Here is a 25,950-nt window from a genome sequence, read left to right as displayed (position 1 = left end):
TCAGTGGGTTAAGCCTCTACCTATGGCTCAGGTCATGATCTCAGGGGCCTGGGATTGAACCCTGCTTCAGGCCTTCTGCTCAGCGGGGAGCCTGTTTCCCCTCTCTCTCTCTCCCTCTCTCTCTGCCTACTTCTCTGCCTACTTGTGATCTCTGTCTGTCAAATAAATAAAATATTTTTAAAGAGAGAGAGAGACTTTAATCTTCCAAAACAGACTGAGGGGTGTAAGCCTGACGATTCACAGACCTGTACCCCTGGGGCAAATAATACATTATATGTTAATAAAAATAATCAATAAGAAAAGAAGGAAAATTTGAACAGGCCAATCACTAGCAAAGAAACTAAATCAGTAATCAAATCTCCCAACAAACAAAAATCTAGGAACAGACGGTGACACAGGAGAATTCTATTAAACATTTAAAGAAATTTTTTTTTTCTACTCTGTTAGTCACCAATACCTAATCTTCTCAAACTATCCCAAAAAATAGAAAGGAAGGAAAACTCCCAAATACATTCTGTGAGGTCAGCATTAGCCTGATGCCAAAACAGAAAAGTTACCACTATAAAAAGAGAACTACAGGACAATATCTCTAATGAAAATAGATTTAAAAATCTTCACAAAATACAGAATCCAACATACATTAAAAAAAATCAAGTGGGATTTACCACAATCAAGTGGGATTTACTCCCAGTGTGCAAGGGTAGTTCAATGTTCTTGAATCAATCAACATGATACATCCCATCAACAAGAGAAAGAATAAAACCATATGATCATTTCAACAGACACAGAAAAAGCATTTGCCAAATTACATCCATTCATGACAAAAACCCTCAACAAAGTAAGTTTAGAAGGAACATACCTCAGTATAAGTAAAGACCATATGTGACAAACCCACAATGAACATTATACTCAATGGTGAAAATTTGAGAGTTTTCCCACTAAGGTCAGGAACAAGACAAGGATGTCCACTCTCACCAGTTTTATTCAACGTAGTACTGTGTAACTGTCCCTCAGAACAATGTACTGCTTAAAATATAATGAGAAATTATACTAGTAACCAAGCATGCTTAGATATAGTCTTAAGAAAAACATGTACTAGCAACAGACCTCTGGGCGAGAAGATGATATATGTCCTTGATGCCCAGCAGCTGGGGACACCTGGACCACTCAGGGTGGAATGCCACCTGCTTCATTTTTCTGTTATCTCCCCTTCCCGGGAGAGAAGCTCCAGTTAATCAGACAATCCCTTTTGTTTGGGTTTGCTCAACTATTGGTCATGTACTATGTGACCAGACATATTTTGCCATTCTTCTTACTTACCTACAAGACTTGTGGTTAATGTGTAACCTACTTTGGCTTCTTGGTGGGTTTCTCCCTACCTTCCAATAAATATGAGACTGAGGGGTTGTTTGGGGAAACAGTCTTCTGTACTGTTGGCCCCTGCTCCCTTTCTCTTGCAGCTGACTTGTTTGTGCCTCATTCTTCTCCTGTGCATGGTCAGGAAGTGGCAGTACTGAAAATTCTAACCACAGTAATCAGACAACAAAAAGAAATAAAAGGCATCCAAATTGGTAAAGAAGTAAAACATTCCCTATTGGGAAAAAAAACCTGAAAGACTCCACCAGAAAACTACTAGAACTGACAAATGAATTCAATAATGTCCCAGGATACAAAGTCAATATAAAGAAATCTGTTGCACTTCTATACATTGATAAAGAAGCAGCAGAAAGAGAAATTAAGAAAACAATTTACAACTGCACTGAAAATAATAAAATATCTAGGAATAAATTTAACCAAGAAGGTTAAAGATCTATTCTCTGAAAACTATATAACATTGATGAAAGAAATTGAGATTCCATGCCCATGAATTAGAAAAACAAATATTGTTAAAATGTCAATATCACCCAAAGCAATCTACACCTTTAATGCAATCCTTATCAAAATACCAACAGCATTTTTCACAGAACTAGAACAAACAACCTAAAAGTTCAATGGAACCACAAAAGATCCTGAGAAAGCAATTTTGAGAAAGAAAACCAAAGCTGGAGGGGTCACAATTCCACATCTCAAGTTATATTACAAACCTGTCAAAATCAAAACAGTTTATACTGATATGAAAGTAGACACAAAAATCAATGAAACCAAATAGAAAACTTAGAAATAAACCCACAATTGTCTGGGCAGCTTATCTTTGACAAAGTAGGAAAGAATATCCAATGGGAAAAATACAGTCTCTTCAACAAATGGTTTTGGGAAAACTGGACAACATCCAAAAGAATAGAACCGAATCACTTTCTTACATCATGACAAAAATAAGTTAAACATGGATGAAAGACCTAAATGTGTGGCCTGAAACCATAAAAAACCTAGAAGCACAGGTAGTAATTTCCCTAACATTGGCTGTCGCAACATTTTTCTAGGTATGTCTCCTAAAGCAAGGGAAACAAAAGCAAAACATAAACTATTGAGACTACATCAAAATAAAAAACTGCACAGTAAAAGAAACAATCAACAGAACTAGAAAGCAACGTACTGAATGAGAAGATATTTGCAAATAATATATCTGATAAAACTTTAGTATCCAATATATACAAATAATTTATACAACTCAAAACCCAAAAAACAAATAATCCAATCAAGAAATGGGCAGAAGACATGAATAGACATTTCTCCAAAGAAGACATCCAGATGGCCAACAGGCACATGAAAAAACGCTCAACATCACTCATCATCAGGAAAATACAAATCAAAACTACAATGAGATATCACCTCAGACCTGATAGAATGGCTAAAATAAAAAACACAAGAAACAAGTGTTGGGGAGGATGTGGAGGAAAAGGACCCCTCTTACACTGTTAGGGGGAATGCAAAGTGGTATGTAAGGGCCTACTTAGCCAGCCGGAGCCATTTTGTGTTTATGCAGAGAACTTAGATTGACCCTGTCCCTCCCAAAGGAACTTACTTGCAAAGCCCAGATAGGAGAGCGGGTCAGGGCAGGTGCAGACATCCAATCAGTGGGGCACACATATACCTAGTAGGGTAAATTGAAATTCAATTGGCCACCCTGTGTAACCTAGCCTGACTGTGCAGTTTTCTCTGTGTCTTGCAATCTCATTGGCCACCTGTGTATAGCGTGGTTCAACTACCTCTATAAAAGTTAGTCTGTGAGGTGGGGAAGGGTCGCCTCTTTGTAAGAGACAGCCCCCCACCGGGATACTTGGCGAGAAATAAAGTTTTGCTTGACCTTCACTTTGCATCAGTCTCGCTCCTTTGATTACGGACCCTAACAGTAAAGCCACTGTGGAAAAGAGTATGGAGGTTCCTCAAAAAGTTAAAAACAGAACCACTCTGCAATCAAGGAATGACACTATTGGGTATTTACCCAAATGATACAAACACTCTAATTCAAATGGAGATATGCACCCCTTTATTTATAGCAGCTTTATCTAATAGCCACATATGGAAACAACCCATGTCCATGACTGATGGATAAAGAAGTAGTATATATATGTGTGTGTGTATGTCTGTTTTACATATATATAAAATAGAATAATAAACATTATCTATAATGCACAGTACGATTTTATTCTGTATGTACAATACAGTATATGTTCATATATATGAATATATATACACATAGATATGTGTATATATACGAATAGTACAGAATAATACTCAACCATCAAAAAGAATGAAATCTTGCCATTTGCAACCACTTGATTGGAAGTAGAGGGTATTACGTCAGGTGAAATAAGTCAGTCAGAGAAAGACAAATACCATATAATTTCACTCATATGTGGAATTTAAGAAACAAAACAAACAAGCAAAGGGGGTGGGGCGGGAAGAGATAAACCAAGAAAAAGACTCAACTGTAGATAACAAGCTAATGGTTACCAGCTGGGAGGTGGGTGGGTCGGTGGGTGAAACTGGTGAAGGGGGTAAGAACACACCTACCGGGATAAGCACTGAGTAATATACGGAATTGTCCAATCACTGTATTTTACACATGAAACTAATGTAAACTAACTATACTGGGATTAAACTTGAAACTAATATAAACTGGGATTAAACTTGAATTTCGTTTATTTTAAAAAGGCTCTGCGCAGGTGCAAAGGACAAGGCTGTATTTCACCACCCATTCAGGAGTGCAGTTGAGGCGCTGCCACCAAACCTCCCTGTGGAAGCGGTTCGTCGGCCGCGTTGAGGTGCCAGAAGCAAACGCGCAGAGAGAAGCCACGGGCTCCGGAATGTCTTCCAGGCAACGAGTCTGTGCAGTTCACATCGCCGCTGGCGAGTGTCCCTAGGCGGCAGGACCGCACAGTCCCTGCTTCTCACACGGTTTCGAGGGTGAAGGAGACCGGCGTCGCCGGATCCACCCCTGCGGTCGGGGTCGCGCCGAGAGCGTCCTGAACCCCGGCTAAGCCGACCGTAGCCCCGCTGACAGAACGCTGCTCTTCTCCTCAGGAGACCGGCGTTACGACGGAAAGCCGCGTTCGTCCGTCATCGTTGCGCTCGGGTCTCTCCCTACGAGGAGCGGGCAGGGGCCCAGGATCCGGCGCGAACCCGGTCCTCGCATCCTCGGACCGGTAAGGGCTGCGGGCGGGCCTTGGCCGACTCGCCCCCACCCCGCGGCGCGGCGGCGGAGCCCTAGGAGCGCGGGGCGGAGGTCCGGGGCCCCGGGAGCGCCGCTGCCGTGGCAGCCCGCGGGCGAGCGTGTGGGAACTCCGAGTCCAGCCTGCGGGAAGCCGGCCGCCCGGGGCGCCGCCGGCGCATGCGTGTGGCGCAGCCCAAGCCCGCGCGGCGCGGTCGCCATCGCGGGGAGGTTTCGGTCGGGGCCGGGCTAGCGCGGGCGGCCGGTCCAGCCCCAAGGGCCCCGCCGCTGGGCGTCCTTGGCTCGGGGAGTCGGGCTCTCCGCACGGCGTCCCGCCCAGGTCAGGCCCGGCGGCGGCCGCGGCGTCAGGGGGCGGAGCCGCCCAGAGCGCCCTTTGTCTGTGGAGGCCGGTGAGTGCGGCGCGCCGCGGGCCCGGAGGCGGGCGAGAGGGCAGGGCAGGGGGCGGCCTGGGGGTGCGCGCGTCGCGGTCGCTCCCCGCGTTCGACCCGGAGTCCCCGGCCGCGCCCCCAGCCGTCGCCAAGACCCGCACCCCCCAGCCCGGGGTCGTGCATTCTGCAGCGGGTTTCCGTGTGGGCGAGGGCGTTACCGTTTCGGGAAGTTTCTCCCCGTCTCCAGATCACGAACACATTCGCCTTTATTTGTTTCTACGGCTTTTAAAGGATTTTTAAATATCTTTTTTACATGTCTACCTATATTTGGGGGCTATTTATTTTGTTGTAAGTGGTTGGGTAGGAATATGCCTTTTTCCCGGTCCTGCCGTTAGGAACTGAATCAGTTTCCCACTGAGTTGAAGTGACTTTTGTTGTGCTCCGCAGGCGCGGATATTCCGCAAACTCGGACCCGCTTCCCGACGCTCTGGCAGTTTCCGCACTGATACCATTCTGCTTTATGTTTAAAATATGTTTTCGTAGGCAGCAGCGCAAGTCCCCGTTACGCCCTTTGACACAATGGTCTGTTTCTCGTGATGTATTTGAAATTGTGAAACTTGAAAAAAATGATAATTCTCTGAGAGGTTTGATCGTGGTACTTTGGTGCTCAGTCGATAGTTGCTAGATGGGGAATGTTTGTTGAGAGTCGCTGTGTTGCCTTTGCGTGGTGCTCGGTTGCCATCAGGACAGTCGTGTGCTTCCTTAGAAGTGCCCTCAAAGCCCTTTATGATCTTAACGCTGCACCGTTTCGCCTTCCACCCTTGCACTTCATGCTGTAGCCGTGCCATGACACAACCGTCTGGGAAAAACTCGTTAGATTATGTCAAAATTTTACATTTCTGTATTCAAAGAGAACAAAGGGCTAAAAACAAGACACATGAAAATATTTGCAATATGTGTAAGAGACAAAGGATTAATGTCCATAATATGTAAAGAGCCTCTGTTAATAGCAAAAAAAAAAAAAAGAGAGAGAGAGAGAGAGAGAGAGAAAAGAAAAATGGGCAAAGGATACCCATAGGCCATGTTTAGAAGAAATAAAGGTAACCAGGGTGCCTGGATGGCTCAGTGGATTAAGCGTCTCCCTTTGGCTCAGGTCCTGATCTCAGGGTTCTGGGATTGAGCCCTGCATGGGGCTGAGCAGGGAGCCTGCTTTTCCCTCTGCCCCTGCCCCTGCTTGTGCTCTCTCTCTGGCACTCCCTTTCTCTCAAATAAATTATTCAATTAAAAAAAAAAATACAGGTAACCAAAACACACACAAAAATTTTTTTAATGCTTAACCTCGGAAGTAACCATAGAATGCAAATAAAGACAAAGATATTTTTCACCCAGTAGCCTAGCAATATATAAAAATATTGATGATGCAAGGTGTCGAGGAAAGTGCCCAGGGAAGGGCACCAGTTGTAAGACTGAGGAAGGCACTTTGAATGAGAATTTCACAATTCATACCAAAATGTTAAATGAGCTCACTCAGGCTCAGAAATTTCATTCTGGACTCAGTCTTGCAGGAATACTTGCACAGGTACACAAGGAGGTGTGTAAAAAGATGTTTATTACAATATTATTTGCAATTGTGAGAAATGGGTACAGCCTAAATGTTCACTAGCAATATGGTTAAATATATTATGATAGATCCATATGGTAGAATACTGTACTGCTATAAAATAGAATAAGGTAGTTTATTTTGAAGTTAAACAAGGAAAGATCTCTAAGACATTTAGGAAATAAATGATGCTGCAGAACAGTGGCACACAATATGTTGAATTATGTTATGTAGGAATGTGGTTATATTATATATGTTCATAAATGGCCGAAAAAATGTACACCAAATGACTGATGGTGAATTACTTCCAGGGGGGAAAGTAAAATAGAAGAGGTGTTGAAGGTCACTCAGTCTTACTCATATACTCCCAAGTGTTGTGTACTAATGTCTTCATGTAGCGTGTGTAAAAAACTTACGCACATGTATAACTGTTAAGGAAAAAACAAAACAAAACCCTCACACATACTTAGGACCTACACAGGGGAGAAGAAAACATTTTATGATGGAGAAGATTTTTAAATCAGCTTTTTTTTTGTAAGCATCAAAGAATGAAAGACAAATGATAACATGGAGACTACATTTGTTATTTATGTTATCACAAGGAAGTTGCTGTTTATGTCTGTGTTCAGGGATCCCCAAGACCACCCTCAGGTTCAGTGATTTGCTAAAAAAAAACCTCACAGAACTCAGCAAAATTGTTATACTTACAGTAGCATGAGTATTACAATTAAAAGAGACCGATTAAAATCTGCAACAAAAAAAGCAGGTATAGCAGAGTCAGGGAAAGACCAGGTGCAAAGCTTTCAGTTGTCTTCTCTCAGTAAGAGTCATGCAGATAGTGTTTAATTCCCCCTGAAGTGATGTGTAATAACATACATACAGTATTGCCAGCCAGGGAACCTCATGCAAACTTTGGCATCCAGAGTATTTATTGGAAATTGGTCACGTAGCCATAGCTGACAACCTGTTTTATTGATCTTCAATCTCCAGTCCCTCCAGAGGTCAAGGTGATCCTACGTGTTCCAAGAATGCCACTATAAATCCTATTTTAGCATAAACTTTCTGACCTGCCCCAAAGCCTCAGGTAACCAGAGACACTTGAACAGGCAGAGGGTTGCAAGGCATTATAGGTTATCTCTCAGGAACCAGACCAGGCTCAAACCTCTCCTTAAAATGTGCAGCGTTTGGACGACCCAGACCCACTCAGTTAATCTTTTCCTGCACAATATAGTTTGTAATAAAGAATTCTTACAGATCAATAAGAAAAAGGCAAAATGGTAGAAAGGTGGACAAATGACACAAAGGGTAATTTATAAAAGATAAAATATGAAAGCTGAAAATAGGAAGTTCTGCCTTCCATGTTATCTAAGAATTAGGTTATGTACTATTTATTATATTTTACTATTTTTATTCTATTTTTTTAAATAATGCTTATTATTCTTGGCTAATGGTCACTCTCATATTGTTGATGAATTAGTAAAATGATACAGCCTTCCTCAATAGTGTTTTACCTTTGTTTTGATCCAGCAGTTCCACTTCTAGGAATTTATCCTAAAGAAATATTCAGACAAAATTATGCCAAAACTGTACAATGTTTGCTGTTGTCTATAACAGTGGAAGGAAGGGTGGAAGGGAAGAAGGGAAAAGAAGGCTCCCAAAGTTTATGAAGTTGTTAAATAAATTTTGGGTATTGCATGCAGTTGATTATACTGTAACACTATTTTAAGTTTTATTATTTTTATTTTTTATTTTGTTTACATATTTTCATACATATATATTTGTTTATTTATTTTTAGTTTTTAATTCCAGTATGCTTAACATATAGTGTGGCATTAACTTCAGGTGTACAGTAAGTGATCTAGCAGTTCTATGTATTACTCAGTGCTCAGCTGATAAGTGTACTCTTTAATCCCCATCTCCTCTTTGACCTTATCCCTTCACCAGCCTTATCCCCCTTATTCACCTCCCCTTTGGCAACTATCAGTTTGTTCTCTGTATTTAAGAGTCTCATTCTTGGTTTGTCTTTCTCTTTTTCCTTTGTTCATTTGTTTTGTTTCTTAAATTACACATAAGAATAAAATCATATGGCATGTGTCTTTCTCTGACAGATTTATCTCGGTTAGCATGATATTCTCTAGCTCCATCCATGCTGTTGGAAATGGCAAGATTTCATTCTTTTTGAAATGGCTGAGCAATATTCCATTCTGCATGCGTGAGTGTGTATATATAAAATATATAAATATATTAAAATTTTATAAATATACAAAATACATTTTAAAATGTGGCACATGGGCTCCTGGGTGGCTCAGTGGGTTAAAGCCTCTGCCTTCGGCTCAGGTCATGATCCCAGGGTCCTGAGATTGAGCCCCGCATCGGGCTCTCTGCTCAGCAGGGAGCCTGCTTCCCCCCCCCTTCCTGCCTCTCCACCTACTTGTGAGCTCTGTCTGTCAAATAAATAAATAAAATCTTTGAAAAATAAATAAATAAATAAAAATAAGATAAAATGTGGCACATACATATGTGCCACTTTTTTAATAATTTGTTTTTGTTTTTTCTATGTGGAAAGTGACTTTTTAAAATTTACATTTCATTAGCATATAATGCAATATTGGTTTTGGGAGTAGAATTTAGTGATTCATCCTTACATATAACACCCAGTGCTCCTCACAAGTGACCTCTTTAATACCCATCACCCATGGAACCCATCCATTAACCCTCAGTTTGTTTTCTGTCTTTAAAAGTCACTTATGGCTTGCTTCCCTCTCTTTTTTTCTTTTCCCCTTCCCATATGTTCATCTGTTTTCTTTCTTAAAGTCCATGTATGAGAAATCATATGGTATTTGTCCTTCTCTGACTGACTTATTTCACTTAGCATAATACACCATAGCTCCATTCACATCATTGCAAAATGGCAAAATTTCATTCTTTTTGATGGCTGACTCATATTCCATTGTGTGTGTGTGTGTGTGTGTATGTACACACCACAGCTTTATCCATTCATCAGTTGTTGGACTTTGGGGCTCTCTCCATAGTTTGGCTGTTGTTGATAATGCTGCTATAAACATTGGGGTACATGTACCCCTTCAAATCTGTATTTTTGTATCCTTTGGGTAAATACCTAGTAGTGCAATTGCTAAGTCATATTTAGAAAAATGTTGATACAGTCAGTGTTAGAGACATTATTACTGCCTATGCTCTCTAATAGGATTTGTTATGGTTTGGGATCTCATTTAGGTCTTTAGTCCATTTATAATTTATATTTGTATATGGTATAAGAAGGTGGTCCAGTTGCATTCTCTTGTACTGATTTCCCATCATCATTTGTTGAAGAGACTATATAACCCTAATCTTTTAATGATATTTAGTTTTGTTTTCTGTCCTGAAGTGATATGTACAATATCATCAATTAAAATAATTAAAACCCACATTTTGAAAAAGAAAGTTATATATATATATATACATATATACACACACACACACATATATATATATATATATACACACCATATTATAAAATGTGTGTATCTTTGCATAGAAAAAGTTTGCCAGTATATATCCCCCAAAAAAGTAACTGGTTATCTCTGGGTGATGGTAGGATTTTCTTTCTGCTTTTCTATATCTACAAAAAATTTTGTTTTAATATTTGTCAAGAAATAAAATGAAGGTATTTCCAAGGTAGAGAAGGAGTGTGGAGGGAGATCACTCTGGTTCTGGTGTGAGAAAAATATTGGACTAAAGTTAAGGACTAGTTCGATGAGTATGGCAGTAGTCAAAGTGAAAGGTGATAGTGGCTTGAATCAAGGTGGTGGAAGTGAAGATGGAGAATTCACTACATATTTAAGGGGATAAATTTACCAGGATTTGACTTTTAATTGAAGAGAGAGACTAAGGGAAAGAAAGAGGTCAGGAATGACATTCAGGTTTCAGGCTTGCTGATGCTGTTCATTGAGATAGGGAATTTAATAGAGTAAGAATAATATGTAACATATAAATATGGCTACCACGGGCTATTACATTCTAAATGGTTTCAGAATATTCACTCACTTAATCCTTACAAAAAACATATGAGGTAAGTACTATTATTATTAGTTTTGCAGGTGAGGAAAGTGAACCATATAGAAAGGTTGAGTAACTTACACAACTGAACTCACAGCAAGTAAGTTGTGGAGCTGGGAATCAAACCCAGTCATTCTGGCAGTAGAGTTGGTATTCATACGTACTTTACTCCATTGCAAAATATATGACAAGAGGCTTGAGAGAGAATGAGTTTTGGACATGTTAGGTTTGAGAAATCTGAGAGACATCTGCCTAGGGATGTCGAGAAAGGTGGTTGGGTACGTGTGTGGTTATGTAGCTTAGAAGAGATGATCAATGAAACCATGGCAGTAGGTAAAGCTGAAGGAAGCCACATGAGTATAAATAGAAGAGAATAAATGCAAATACTAACAAATGTATTACAAGTGAGTGACATAACCACACTGAAAGAAATGGCAAAGAAAAAGACTAATCCAAATAACGTCAGGAAACACTATCTTGGTTGGATACTTATAACTGAAGACAAAGAGAACTCTATATAAATGCTGTAATCAAGTTAATAAATGTGTTTCTCACAGGGATATGAGTTAATTCTGAAACTATGTATGTACTAAAATTGAACAAATAAGTAAATGAACTAAGAGTCAACAATTTTTTTATGGTTGAAGAAGTTACCAATGAGGAAAGGAGGAAGACTAAAATGAGCCCTTGAGGTACTGGATTGGAATCAGAGGTGTTAGTATGAACTCATGGCATTTGATACATAGAAGATCCAATAGAAGTATGTATATGTATGATTAATATGCATACATATATATCTCTTCTATCTCTGCTAGAGGACCTAGAAGCAATGATACCCCAGTTCCAGTGAACACACCTAGTACCCAGATCTTTGTTTCTAAGCATTTCTCCAATAAAAGGAACTGTTTCTTTGGATGGGTAGTTGATTTCCAGGGCCAGGGAGGGATAATACAAGAGCCTAAAACATCTTATGGTGCCAAAAAGTGTTCAGAATAGGATAGAGGCTGGTCAAAATAACATAGGAGACTTCTACTAGCCAAACCCAAAACAACTTATACAATAAGTAATGATAATCCTGGGGTTTATAAATCAAAATAAATATTCATGAGTTCATAGAGATATAAATTAGTAAATAAATGATAAGAGATAAAGAGCAGCTTTTCCTTACCGAAAAAATCCAATTAATAAATTAGTGGTAAAGAGAGAAATAGAGAAATCACCATTAGGCAAACACCATATTACTGATTGTTGAGGACAAGATACACTGATGGATGCTAAAATTAGTGGGTTTCATACATGATCTCACTCATATGTGGAATTCAAAAAGAAAATAGATGAACATATGGAAGAGGAGAAAGGAAAAAAGGAGAGAGGGAAAGCAAGCCATAAGTGACTCTTAAAGACAAAAAACAAACTGAGGTTTGATGGAGGTATGTGGGTGGGGGAATGAGTATTAAAGAGGGCAGTTAATGTGAGGAGCACCGGGTGTTGTATGTAAGTAATGAATCACTGAATCCTACTCCAGAAACCAATATTGCACTATATGTTAACTTAAGAAAATTTTAAATAAATAAAACTTAAGGCAAGCTATAAAAATAAAATTAGTGGGTTTGAGAAAAATCCAGATATTTTTATAATCTTCAAGCATCTCCCCAAAGATATTTATTAGCTATGAAGGGAAAGATAGTAGCTTCACACTGAATTAGTGGGGTAAACCCCACCTTAACCCAGTGATAAAGGTTAACATTATCATTAATGAGGCATATCAACATCATAAACCCATTAATATCATGCACTAAGAAAGAGATAAAATCACTTCTGTGATATTCCTCCCAAAAATACTTAACTTCTTTCCAATCATGAGAAAACAGACAAACCCAAATTAAGGGACCCTACAAAATAACTCCTCAGTATTCTTCATAGTAAGCTTATGAAAGGCTGAGGAACTTACAGATTGGAGAAGACAAAGGGGGAAAAAAGCAACTAGAGATCCTGGATCAGAGAAAAAATACTAGTGGAGAAACCATTAAATTTTGATTAGTTTGATTTAATAGTATTGTACCAACTTAAATTCCTGGTTTTGATCATTGTACCCTGGTCATATAGAACATTAACATTAGTACAAGTAGGGTGAATGGTATGTGGGAATTGTGTCCTGCTTTTGCAACTTTACTGTAAGTCTAAGATTGGTTCAAAATAAAAAATTAAAAAATAGAAAACACCAGAATCCTTTCATTTACTCACTTAGAAAATATTATTGAGTACCTACTTTGAGCCACATACAGAGAGCATTCAAAGTAGAATAATAAATAAGACAATAGGTTCCTGCCTTCATGGAAGCTAACATCACACAAGGATGAGGTATAAATAAAAATGACTATACAAATAATTACAATGATAAGAAAGTGCTAGCAAAAACAGGAAGGTGTAAATGTGGAACCTCACTTGGTCTGTGATATAAAAATCTTCCTTGATTTAAGCTGAGATCTAAAGGAAGAGTAGGTATTATCTGGAGAGGAGGGGCAGGGGAGATATACCATACATGGCACACTTAAGGACTTAAAAGCAGAACAGTGTAAATGAATCCTCAAAAACAAACAGGAGAGTGGCTTGAGAAGTCAGGGAAAAGGTCATAAGATTTTTTATGGCTTTGTACTCCAATCTAAGAACTGTAGGGAGGTACTAAAGAATTTCAAAGTGAGGTACTGATGTGATCAGGTTTGTATACTTTACAAGTAAAGATGACTTTACTTCACCTGTGGAGGGAACAAAATTAGATACTGGAAAATCCTAAGGAACAACAATATGTAAACGGTAAGCAGAGGAAAAGGACTAGCGCATAGCTCACTGAGAAAGACTGGACATAAAGCAAAGCACAGTTGTCAGCAGTGTCAGATACTCATCAGAGCCCAAAAAGCAATGAACTCCAATGCTTGAACATAAGAGGTTTTGGTATTCCTAACCAGAGCAATTTCAGTGCTGTGCTGATGCCAGAACAGAAGAAAGGTCACAGATAATTGAAAAATAAGTCAGTAATGGAGAAGTAGAGACAAGAATTGACAATCCTTTGAAGAGTTGTAGCTTTGAAAAAAGAATGAATGGTAGTTAGAAATGGGCACATAACCAGTGAAAGTTTTTAATGTTGGGAGATATAGTAAAAGGTTTTAAATTATGGCAGGAAGGAGTCAATAAAAACAACAGATAAAGTTGAAGACAGAAGAATGAGAAGTTATGTACTAGATTCAGGTCTGTAGGAGGCTGGAGAGAATGGTCTGATTCCAGGGAAGAAATAACTTTTTAATGCAATCCATGCACCAAGAATAACCTCCTCCCCAGAGATGCTATTTCATATTGTCTGGAGTAAGACCAGTGAATCTGCTTTTCAGCAAATGGTATGATTCAAGTGATCTTCAGACCACACTTTGATAAACACTGCTTTTTCCTATTTTTCCCTTACATTGAGCCACTCCTGCCTTCACTTCCTTACCCATCCATCCAATTCAGAACCTAAGGTCTCCTGATTCATAGTGTAGTGTTTTATAAGGTAAGAAAGACTTCAAAAGTGCTGTGGTACTAGAAGTAGGTGCCTGAAGTAGAATGAAGATGAAAATCATTGGCATTGAAGAAGTTAAGGAAATGAGAGGCTCTCACAGTTGTTCTGAGTCCCTGCTTGCATCAGAATCATTTGTCAGGCACTTAAAAAAAATGTGTAAAGGCCAGACTTCACCTCAACAGATTCTGGTTTAGTATCTCTTGGGTGGAGCCTGGGCATTTATACATTTACATATGTATAACTTAAAATCTGGACTGAGTCTAATGCATGGCCCAGATTGAGAACTACTACATGAGTTTTCCACATGGTTGATAAATTCACTTAGATTTTTAGAAGAGCTTGGAGGAAAAAGAGTGTTAAGCCCAAAGTCACTCTTTATCTGAATTGATTATAATTCTGATATTCCTTAGGCAATCAAGGGAATTGTTACTTTCCAAGCCATTGTGGTTAGTTATTTGAAAAAAAGCCTGTGGTAATCCCACAGGCTTCTCTGGAAAAGTCTATGTGTGTATTGTATGAAAAATTGCACACAGTTTGGGGGTGGGAAGTGGTTGGTTTTTAGGAGTTTTCTGTGTGTATCTTTCCAATACAGGAATTAAAAGGGAAATTATGAGAGAAGGGGAATCAGATTTTAAAATGGTAGAGAACAAGTACTAAGAAGGAAACATAGAGAATGAGTACTAAAAAGAACTTCAGAGATTAGGCCCTCAACATATGTTTTCTGTATCAACTCATCTCAGTGGTTGTCATCTCCTACTTAGAATTACTTAGAGACTTTAGAATTTAAAATGCTGTTTCCCAGGTCCATCCTAGACCAATTTGGATAATACCGGATTTACCCAAATCTCTGGGCTAGAGGGGTAATGGGTATTAAGGAGAGCACTTGTTACAATGACCACTGGGTGTTTTATGTAAGTGATGAATCACTGAATTCCACTCCTGAAACAAATATTTCTCTATATGTTAACTAACTAGAATTTAAATTAAAACAAAAACAAAAAGCAAAGCTCTGGGAATAGGGCACTAGCATTTTTTTAAAAATCCCCCAGGTGTGTAGTCAGGGCAAAGCACCACTGAGCTTTCTTGAGCTTCTCATATGCTGCAATAAGAGAAAGTCCTACACTGAATTCCTCAATAAGTTATCCAGCCTTTGAGCTTATGTCTTAGAAGGCTTCTCTCTAAACTGTCTGCCATTCTGACAGGAAGCAAAAATTGCAAGTTAGTTTCAGCATTAATATCATATATTTACCAGATGCTCCTTTTTTTCTTTTTCCCAGTTATGCCCTCTCACAATGCTATACTTTCCCAAGGGGGGAACATGGAGGAGAAAGAAATGAGTAATGGATCACAGATAGTCAGGTCTCAGGTAAGTTCAGTTTTACTCTCTGGAATGCTGTTATAGTTCTAAGAATATGGGCCCTTTTATTTTTCAATTTTCAGAAGTGAATCCAGAGCCCTTCAGACTCTTGGGACAGATGATAATTTCTATAGGCTGGTTCTCATTCACCTTATATACCCTTTATAGTTCTTCTATCCTTCCAGCATTTTTAGCAGATCTTGAGCTCATGTCTGTGTTAGATATTATAAAAGAAGCAAAAGAAACTATAGACTATCTTTTAATCACCCATCACTTAACTCACCAGACTTAACAACACACGCATTCTCTCTGTAAAAAATCAATGATGCCCAGCTAATGGCATTATTAAACATGCCTGAGGACATCTTCCAGGAGCTAGTGTTTATCAAGAATCTCTTGTACCTCTGCAAAACCTGTTTAAGCCTCTTGTTACTGTTCTATAATTTAAGTATTATATAAGCTGATGAGGTATAATTATGACAAGGAGTTGTTTCTGTGAAAAGTAGTTGAATACTTTGGAAAGACCTTATAAATGTCCATCACTTTTTAAAAAATTGCTGTCAAATTATGTGTAAACAAACTGTGACACACTGAAGGAAAATCATAAAAATCTTAGAGGATTCTATATCTATATAATTTCCCAAGTGTCACTTGTTGCATTTTACTGAAACAGAAGCTGACTGATGCATTATGGATATGGACACTTAATCATTAAAATCACTCAGAAAAGGCTTAGTTTCACATCAAAAGATGAGCACATAAATATACAATTATATATTTCAAATTTAAATGTTTAAGATGCCTTCTATGGATCTCAAGTTTAACCGGCTTTTCAGCTTAATACACCAGATACCAATATCAATTGGTATATATTTAAGAAGTTAAAAGGCCACCATTGTTGAAATGAAGGGAGGGAGAGAACGACTTGAGATAAACTTGGGGAAGAAGGCAGGGCCTGCGTACACAGGGCCTTGTGGCCCTGAAGAAAAGCTTTGTTTTTATTCCAAATGCACTAGAAAGCCTTGGAAGAAAGGTAAATGGGATAGTAAAATAATAATTAACTGAATTCTACTTTAAAAGTCACTCAGGTGTGGCTTGCCTATGTGACTCATTTGATTAAGTGCCCAACTCTTGGTTCTGGCTCAGGTCGTGATCTTGCATTCGTGGGATCAAGGCCTTCATTGGGCTCTGTGCTCAACCTGGAGTCTCCTTCAGGTTCTCTTTCCCTCTCCCTCCTGCTCTCTCTCTCAAATAAGTAAATTAAATCTTTAAAAAAAAAAATCACCCAGGTGTGTGGTATATGACAAGTGAATTTGTGAGCAGCAAGAAAGGAGGGAGGAGAAATCTGCTTCGGAAGCTACTGCCATATAGTATATGATAGAAAATAACAGCTTAAAACTAGAAAGTGAAGAAAAATAGGTAGATTTGAGGGCTTTTCTTTGAAAACTGCAGAGATTAGCAAGAGTGGTAAAGACAAAGGGAAAAAAAAGGTGATTTCAAAAAGATGTAGCCCAGGAAGTGGTAGGGTAATGGTGAATCAGATCATGTCACTGCTCTGCTCAAAATGCATGGCTCCCATTTCACTCAGATTAAAAGTCAAAGTCTTTATGGCCTAAACATTCCTACCGAATCTGGGCCTGTTACCGCCCTAACTTAATCCTTTACTTTTCTACCCCTTTTCTATCTTTTAACCACAGTGGCTACATTCTTCTTCCTTGAACACGCCACACACACTGTTGCCTTCGGGCCCTTGTACTGCTAACTTTGCAAGTCTTTTATCAAATGTCACCTCTCTAGTAACATCTTTCCTGACCACCCTATGTAAAATTGCAGTGCCTCACCCCTCACATTGTCAGTACCTCTTACTCTACTCTTATCTTTTAACATAATGTATAATTTACCCAGTTATCATATTTTTTGTCTACTTTCCACTGCTACAATATAAGTTTCATAAGAGTGGGGGAATGTTAGTCTTTTTCTTTCCCCACTTGTATATCTCAAGCACCATGATTGTCACTTAGGAAGTACTGAGGATTTGTTGAACAAATGGGAATTAGTGTATTACAAAGACTGCATCTCAAACCAGTGGTGAAAAGTTAGTTTATTCAATGATTGATGATGACATTTCTGGGGAACCATCTAGAAAAAGGTAAAGTTGAATCCATAGCTCATACTTTACATTAGGATGGTCTTCAAATGGAGCAAACATTTAAATGTGAAAAATTAAGCCATAAAAAATTTTTAAGAGGGGCACCTAAGTGGCTTAGTCAGTTAAATGTCTGCCTTCGCCTCAGGTCATTATCCCAGTGCCCTGGGATTGAGTCCCGCATCCAGCTCCCTGCTCAGCAGGAGAATCTGCTTCTCCCTTTCCCTCTGCTCCTACCACCGCTTGTGCTCGCTTTCTATCTCTCTCTCTCTCACTCTCTCTCTCTCAAATAAATAAAAATCTTTAAAAAAAAATTTTTTCAAGAAAAAAATGGAAGATGTAAGACCACATACCATAAAACTCCTGGAAGAAAATAAAGGTGATAAGCTCCTTGGCATCAGTTTTAGTGATATTTTTGGGGATCTGACTCCAGAAGCAATGGCTACAAAAGCAAAAATAAACAAATGGGACTCCACCAAACTGAAAGGCTTCTTTCTGCACAGGGATATAAACCATCAACGAAATAAAAAAGGAACCTATTGAGTGGGAGAAGATATTTGCAATCACATATCAGATAAAGGGTTAATATCCAGAACATATAAAGAACTCATATAGGTCAGTAACAAAAAAAGCAAAAATGAGCAGAGGATCTGAATAAACATTTTTCTAAAGAACATATACAGAAGGCCAATGAAAAGGTGCTCAACATCACTAATCATCAGGGAAATGAAAGCCAAAACCACAATGAGATATTACCTCACGCTAGTCAGAATGACTATTATCAAAAAGACAAAAGTTAACAAGTATTGGCAAGGCTATACAGTTGTTGGTGAGATTGTTGGTGGGAATGTAAATTAGTGTAGCCACTGTGGATAAAAGTGTCGAGGCTGTTCAAAAATCAAAAAATAGAACTACCATATAATCCCCCAATTCCGCTTCTGGGTATATGTATGAAGAAAACAAAAACACAAATTCAGAAAGGTATATGCACCCCTGTGTTCTTTGCAGCATCATTTATAATAGCCAAGATGTGGAATCAACCTAAATGTCCATCAGTGGATGAATGGATAAAGAAGATGCAGTGTGGGGGCGCCTTGGTGGCTCAGTGGGTTAAGCCACTGCCTTCAGCTCAGGTCATGATCTCAGGGTCCTGGGATCGAGCCCCAAGTCAGGCTGTCTGCTCAGCAGGGAGCCTGCTTCCTCCTCTCTCTCTGCCTGCCTCTCTGCCTGCTTGTGATCTCTCTCTCTCTCTCTCTGTCAAATAAATAAATAAATAATCTTTACAAAAAGAAGATGCAGTGTGTGTGTGTGTGTGTGTGTGTGTGTGTGTGTACACAATGGAATACTATTTGGCCATAAAAAGGAATGCACTCTGAGAGAAGTTAAGATGGTAGAGTAGTAGGGGGACTCTGAGCTTGCCTCAGCCCTCAAACACAGCTAGATCAAATCATTGTGAACAACCAGAAATCAATCTGGGGATTAAGAAAACAATCTGGATAACTGGAGGGAGTGAACATGGGAGATGTGAGATTCAGAGCCAGGAATTGGTGGAGAAGAAAGGGGGGGGGGACCCTTTTTGTGGAGCAAAGTAAGGGACAGAGGGAAAGTGGGAGAGAGGATATGTAGGGTTTGCACAATACACCATGGTGAGGTCATCCCCTGGGTCACACTAGAAGAGATCACCCCCAATCCTGGAGTACATTTGGAATAGGATATTTTGCCTCTCTAAGGACAAAGGGCCCACAGAACAGCCATTCACCAGCAAAGACAGAAGCATGGGCAGACCTGGTCACAGCTTTTCAATGTGCATTGCAATAGACTCCAACCATGGTGCATGCATCATGTGACTGCTTTTCTGATACACAACAGTGCGAGGTGCACCAAGAGCCTCTCCTCCACGGGAGGGAAGCAGGTTAGAGCCTTGCCAGGCCCTTTAAGATTTGGAGTTTTGAATCCCAACCACCGGCCAGACATTAAAAAAAAAGGAGAACTGACACCAGGCATGCCAACAGCTGGGCACAGACAAGTTAAGGGCAGCAATCTGACCAAAGCCTAAAACAAAGGAGATTGTTCCCTTTTCCATAAGGGCCTCCTAAACAGTGGCAGCCCCAGGCTCCCCTCCCCAAACAGAGAGGAAGGCACCATTTTCCACTACTCCCCACCCTGCTGACAGTACCATCAGACTTCAAAGAGAAACACAGCACCTCCAATGGCGGCTAGATTCCTTACACCAAAGCCTGTCCTGGCACAGGCTCCTGGCAGGGATATCTTTGCAAAGGCAAGTCTAACTGTGAGCCAGTGCAGCTGGCCTCTCCCTCAGATCAACACAGGCACTCCGGAATGTACCAGGTCTGATGGAGTGCTCCAAAGCATCAGCATCAGTTCTGGTGGAACTGGGACCAGGCTTTCTTTCTTTTACCCTTTTTTTTTTTTATATATAATCTTTATTTTGTGTTTGGATTTAGGCTTATAGTTTTTTATTGTTTGCTTCCTTTTCTTGTTTTTTAGATCAGACTTATTTCTTTTTACTTTCTTTTTCCCTTCTTTCTTTCTTAATCTTTGGTACAGTTTTTTGTTTGTTTCCTTTTATATTCCTTTTCCTTTCCTCCTTTATTGGATCAGACTCTTTTTTACCCCAGGCTTATCTTTTTTTTTTTTTTTTTTTTTTAAGATTTTATTTATTTATTTATTTATTTGACAGAGAGAGACAGGGAGGGAAGGAACAGAAGCAGGAGGAGTAGGAGAGGGAAAAGCAGACTTATCTTAACAAACAAATCAAAGCACACATAATTGAAGAGCCAGATACTCCCAACTGCAAGCAAGGAGGAACTCTGTAGAGGACTGACCTGAGGGAAAGAGCAGCCAAAACACAATAGCAGAATGCACAGAGCATACACCAAAAACACTTCCAGAAGCACCAGGTTGTGGACAGTGTAGGACCCCTTCTTAATACAGTATTACTCTCAGGAGCAGGAAACATAACAAGCTTTCATAACACACAAAAGACAGAAACCTGGACGTAATTACAAGATGGAGGAATTCTCCCCAAAAGAAAGATCAAGAAGAAATCGCAGCCAGGAATTTGCTCAAAACAGAAATAAGCAATAAAGCTGAACAAGAATTTAGACCAACAGTCATAAAAATACTAGCTGGGCTTGAAAGAAGCATAGACGATTCCAGAGAAACCGTGGCTGAAGAGATAAAAGACCTAGAAAATAGGCCAAAATAAAAAATGCTATAACGGACATGCAAAACTGACTGGATGTAATAACAATGAGGATGGAAGAAGAGGATCAATAGGTGGGGTGATAAGATAAAATTATGGAAAATAATGAAGCTCAAGAAGAGGGAAAGAAAACTATTAGATCATTAAGACAGACTTAGAGAACTCAGCTATTCCACAAAGCACAATAATATCTATATCATAGGAGTTCCAAAAGAAGAAGAGTAGGAAAGAGGGGCAGAAGGCTTATTTGAACAAAGCTGAAAAATTCCCTTCTGGGGAAGGAAACAGGCATTCAGTGCAGGAGGCACAGAGAATTCCCCTCAAAAATCAACAAACAGGGGTCCACACCAAGACATATCATGGTGAAACTTGCAAAATACAAAGGTAATGAGAATTCCAAAACAACTGGAGACAAAAGGTCCTTAGCCAAATGACTTAACAGCAGATCTGACCACAGAAACTTGGCAGACCAGAAAAGAATGGCATGATATATTCAGTGTGCTAAATGAGAAAAATATACAGCCAAGAATACTTTATCCAAAAGGTTAATTTATTCAGATTAGAAGGAGAGATAAAAAAATTTCCAAGACAAGCAAAAACTAAAGTTGTTCAAGAACACTAAACCAGCTCTGCAAGAAATACTAAAGGGGACCCTTTGAGCACAAGAGAGAGACCAAAAGCAACAAAGACTGGAAGGAAAGAGAAATCTATAAGAACAGTGACTTTTACAGGTAATACAGTACCCTAAATTCATATCTATCAGTAATTACTCTGAATATAAATGGACTAAATGCTCCAATCAAAAGACATAGGAATTCAAAAAGGATTAAAAAAAAAAAAAAGACCCATTACTCTGCTGCTTACGAGAGACTCATTTTAGACTGAAAGTCCCCTCCAGATTAAAAGTGGCAGGTACAGAAACATCTGTCACCCTAATGGACATCAAAAGAAAGCTGGAGTAGTAATCCTTATCTCAGACAAACTAGATTTTAAACCAGACTGTAATAAGAGATGCAGAAGGGCACTGTATCATAACAAAGGGGTACATCCAACAAGAAGATATAACCATTATAAATATTTATGTACCCAACCTTGAAGAAGCCAAATATATAAATCAGTTAATAACAAGCTTAGGGGCACCTGGGTGGCTCAGTGGGTTAAGCCTCTGCCTTCAGCTCAGGTCATGATTTCAGGGTCCTGGGATCAAGCCCTGCAACCGGGCTCCCTGCTTGGCAGGGAACCTGCTTCCCCCTCCCTCTCTGCCTACTCGTGATATCTCTCTCTCTCTCTCTCTCTCTCTCTCTCTCTGTGTGTCAAATAAATAAAGTCTTAAAAAGTAACAAGTTTAAAACTGAGGGTTGTTGGGGAGAGGGGGGTTGGGAGAAGGGGGGTGGCATTATGGACATTGGGGAGGGTATGTGCTATGGTGAGTGCTGTGGAGAGTGTAAACCTGGTGATTCACAGACCTGTACCCCGGGGGTTAAAAATATATTATATGTTTATAAAAAATTAAAAAAAAATAACAAGTTTAAAGAAACTCATTGATAATAATACAATAATAGGGGACTTTAACACCCCATTAATAGCAATGGAGAGATCATCTAAGCAGAAGATCAACAAAGAAACAAGAGCTTTGAAAAACACACTGGACCAGATGGACTTAACAGACATATTCAGAGTATTTCATCCTAAAGCAGCAGAATACACATTCTTTTTGAGTGCATATGGAACATTCTCCAGAATAGATGGTATACTGGGTCACAAATCAGGCCTCAACCCAGACAAAAAGGTTGAGATCATACCAGACATATTTTCAGACCACCACACTATGAAACTTGAAGTCAACCCTCCTAAAAAATTTGGAAAGACCACAAATACATGGAGGTCAGGGAACATCCTACTTAAGAATGAATGGGTTAACCAAGAAATTAAAGAAGAAATTTTTAAAATACATGGGAACAAATGAAAATGAAGACACAATAGTCGAAAATCTTTAGGATGTAGCAAAGGCAGCCTTGAGAGGGAAGTATATAGCAATCCAGGCCTTTCTCAAGAAACAAAAAAAGTCTCAAATATACAACCTAACCATACACCTAAAGAAGCTGGAGAAAATACAGCAAATAAAGCCTAAGTCCAGCAGTACGAAAATAATTAAGATTAGAGCAGAAATAAATTATAGTGAAATAAAAAAAGAATAGAACAGATCAATGAAACTAGGAGCTAATTCTTTGAAAGAATTAACAAAATTGTTAAACCCCTAGCCACACTTAACAAAAAGAAAAGCACCCAAATAGATAAAATCATGAATGAAAGAAGAGAGATCGGGGCGCCTGGGTGGCTCAGTGGGTTAAAGCCTCTGCCTTTGGCTCAGGGCGTGATCCCAGGATCCTGGGATCAAGCCCCACATCGGGCTCTCTGCTCAGCGGGGAGCCTGCTTCCTCCTCTCTTTCTGCCTGCCTCTCTACCTACTTGTGATCTCTCTCTGTCAAATAAATAAATAAAATCTTTAAAAAAAAAAAAAAAGAAAGAAAGAAAGAAAGAAGAGAGATCACAACCAACACAGCAGAAATAAAAACAATTTTAAGAGAATATATGAAAAGTTATATGCCAACAAGTGGGGCGATCTCAAAGAAATGTGGATGCATTTCTAGAAATATATGAACACCAAAAGTGAAACAGGAAGATATAGAAAACCTGAACAGACCCATAACCAGCAAAGAAATTGAAGCAGTAATCAAAAATCTCCCAACAAACAAGAGTACAGGGCCAGACTGCATCCCAGGGGAATTCCACCCAACATTTAAAGAAGAATTAATCTATTCCCTGAGCTGTTTAACAAAATACAAATGGAAGGAAAATTTCCAAGCTCATTCTATGAGTCCAGCATTACCTTGATTCCAAAACTAGACAATAGCCAATAGCCCTGATGAATATGTACACAAAAGTTCTCAATAAGATACCAGCAATAGGATTCGACAGTACATTAAAAGAATTATTCACCACAACCAAATGGGATTTATCTCTGGGCTACAGGGGTGGTTCAACATCTGTAAATCAATCAATTTGATACACCACTTTAATAAAAGAAAGGATAAGAACCGTATGATTCCGCTCAGTAAATGCAGAAAAAGCATTTGACAAAATACAGCATTCTTTCTTGATAAAAACCCTCGAGAAAGTAGAGGTAGAAAGAACATACCTCAACATCGTAAAAGCTATATACAAAAGACCCACAGCAAATACCATCCTCAATGGGTAAAAACTGAGAGCTTTCCCCCTAAGGTCAGAAATACGACAGAGATATCCACTTTCACCACTATTCAACATAGTATTGGAAATCCTAACCTCAGCAATAGGATGACACAAAGAAATAAAAGTCATCCAAATCACCCAAGAAAAAACCAAGCTTTCACTCTTCGCAGACACTCTATATAGAAAACCCAAAAGATTTCATTTAAAAAGTGCTAGAACTAGCAATGGCCATGGTCGCCAAACTGTGGAAAGAACCAAGATGCCCTTCAACAGACAAATGGATAAGGAAGATGTGGTCCATATACACTATGGAGTATTATGCATCCATCAGAAAGGATGAATACCCAACATGGATAGGACTGGAAGAGATTCTGCTGAGTGAAATAAGTCAAGCAGAGAGAGTCAATTATCATATGGTTTCACTTATGTGTGGAGCATAATAAATAGCATGGAGGACAAGGGGAGATGGAGAGGAGAAGGGAATTGAGGGAAGTTGGAAGGGGAGGTGAACCATGAGAGACTATGGACTCTGAAAAACAATCTGAAGGTTTTGAAGGGGTGGGGGGTGGGAGGTTGGGGGAACCAGGTGGTGGGTATTGGAGAGGGCACGGATTGCATGGAGCACTGGGTGTGGTGCAAAAACAATGAATACTGTTATGCTGAAAATTTAAAAAAAAATTTTTTTAAGTGCTAGAACTGATACAGAAATTCAGTAAAGTAGCAGGATATAAAATCAATACTCAGAAGTCAGTTGCATTTCTATATACCAACAATGAAGCAGCAGAAAGAAAAATCAAGCAATTGATCCCATTTACAATCACACCCCAAACCATAAGATACCTAGGAATAAACCTAGCCAAAGAGGTAAAAAGATCTGTACTCTGAAAACTATGAAACACTTATGAATCATGAAACTGAGGAAGGCACAAAGAAATGGAAAAACATTCTATGCTATGGACTGGAAGAACAAATACTGTTAAAATGTCTATGTTACAAGAAGATGTTGTTTATATATACAGTGGTATATTACTCAGCCATCAAAAAGCATGAATACCCATGATTTCCACTGATATAGATGGAACCAGAAGGAATTATGCGAAGTGAAATAAGTCAAGCAGAGAAAGACAATTATCATATGGTTTCACTCATATGTGGAACATAAGGAATAGTGCAGTGGACCACAAGGGAAGGGAGGGAAAACTGAATGGGAAGAAATCAGAGAGGGAGACAAACCATGGAGACTCTGGACTCCAGGAATCAAACTAAGTGTTACAGAAGTGAGTGGGGTAAGGAGATAGGGTAAGTGAGTGATCGGTATTTAGGAGAGGACATGTGGTGATGAGCACTGAGTATTATACAGAACTAATGAATCATTGAACACTGCGTCTCAAAAACTTAAGATGTACTATATGTTAGCTAATTGAATGTAATAAAAAAGTGGAAAAAAATGTCTATGCTACCCAAAGCAATCTATATATTCAAAGCGCTCCCTATCAAAATACTATCAACAGTTTTCAAAGAGCCAGAACAAACAACCGTAAAATTTGTATGGAATCAGAAAAGACCCTGAATAGCTAAAGTAATGTTGAAAAAGAAAATCAAAGCTGAGAGCATCATAATGGTGGATTTTAAATTCTGTTACAAAGCTTTAATCATCAAGGCAGTATGGTACTAGCACAAAAACAGACACATAGTTTAGTGGAAAAGAATAGAGAAGCAAAAATGGACCCAAAATTGTATGGCCAGCTAATCTTCAACAAAAGAGAAAAGAATATCCAAT

The 25,950-nt window shown here is 39.2% G+C and overlaps 1 protein-coding gene across 1 annotated transcript in view; it reads left to right on the top strand.

Moving 5' to 3' along the window:
* The first annotated feature begins 3,886 nt into the window (after positions 1 to 3,886).
* Positions 3,887 to 25,950, top strand: part of ZNF713 (zinc finger protein 713) — a 39,294-nt gene continuing 17,230 nt past the window's right edge. The window contains exons 1-3 of the mRNA XM_059154464.1: positions 3,887 to 3,938; positions 4,096 to 4,290; positions 4,592 to 5,001. Coding sequence (XP_059010447.1) covers positions 3,887 to 3,938; positions 4,096 to 4,290; positions 4,592 to 5,001 — 657 coding nt within the window. The remainder of the gene's footprint in view (positions 3,939 to 4,095; positions 4,291 to 4,591; positions 5,002 to 25,950) is intronic.

Source organism: Mustela lutreola, chromosome 17 (genome assembly GCF_030435805.1).
Source record: "Mustela lutreola isolate mMusLut2 chromosome 17, mMusLut2.pri, whole genome shotgun sequence".
Lineage (NCBI taxonomy): Eukaryota > Metazoa > Chordata > Mammalia > Carnivora > Mustelidae > Mustela > Mustela lutreola.
This window is presented reverse-complemented; position numbering and strand designations above follow the sequence as displayed.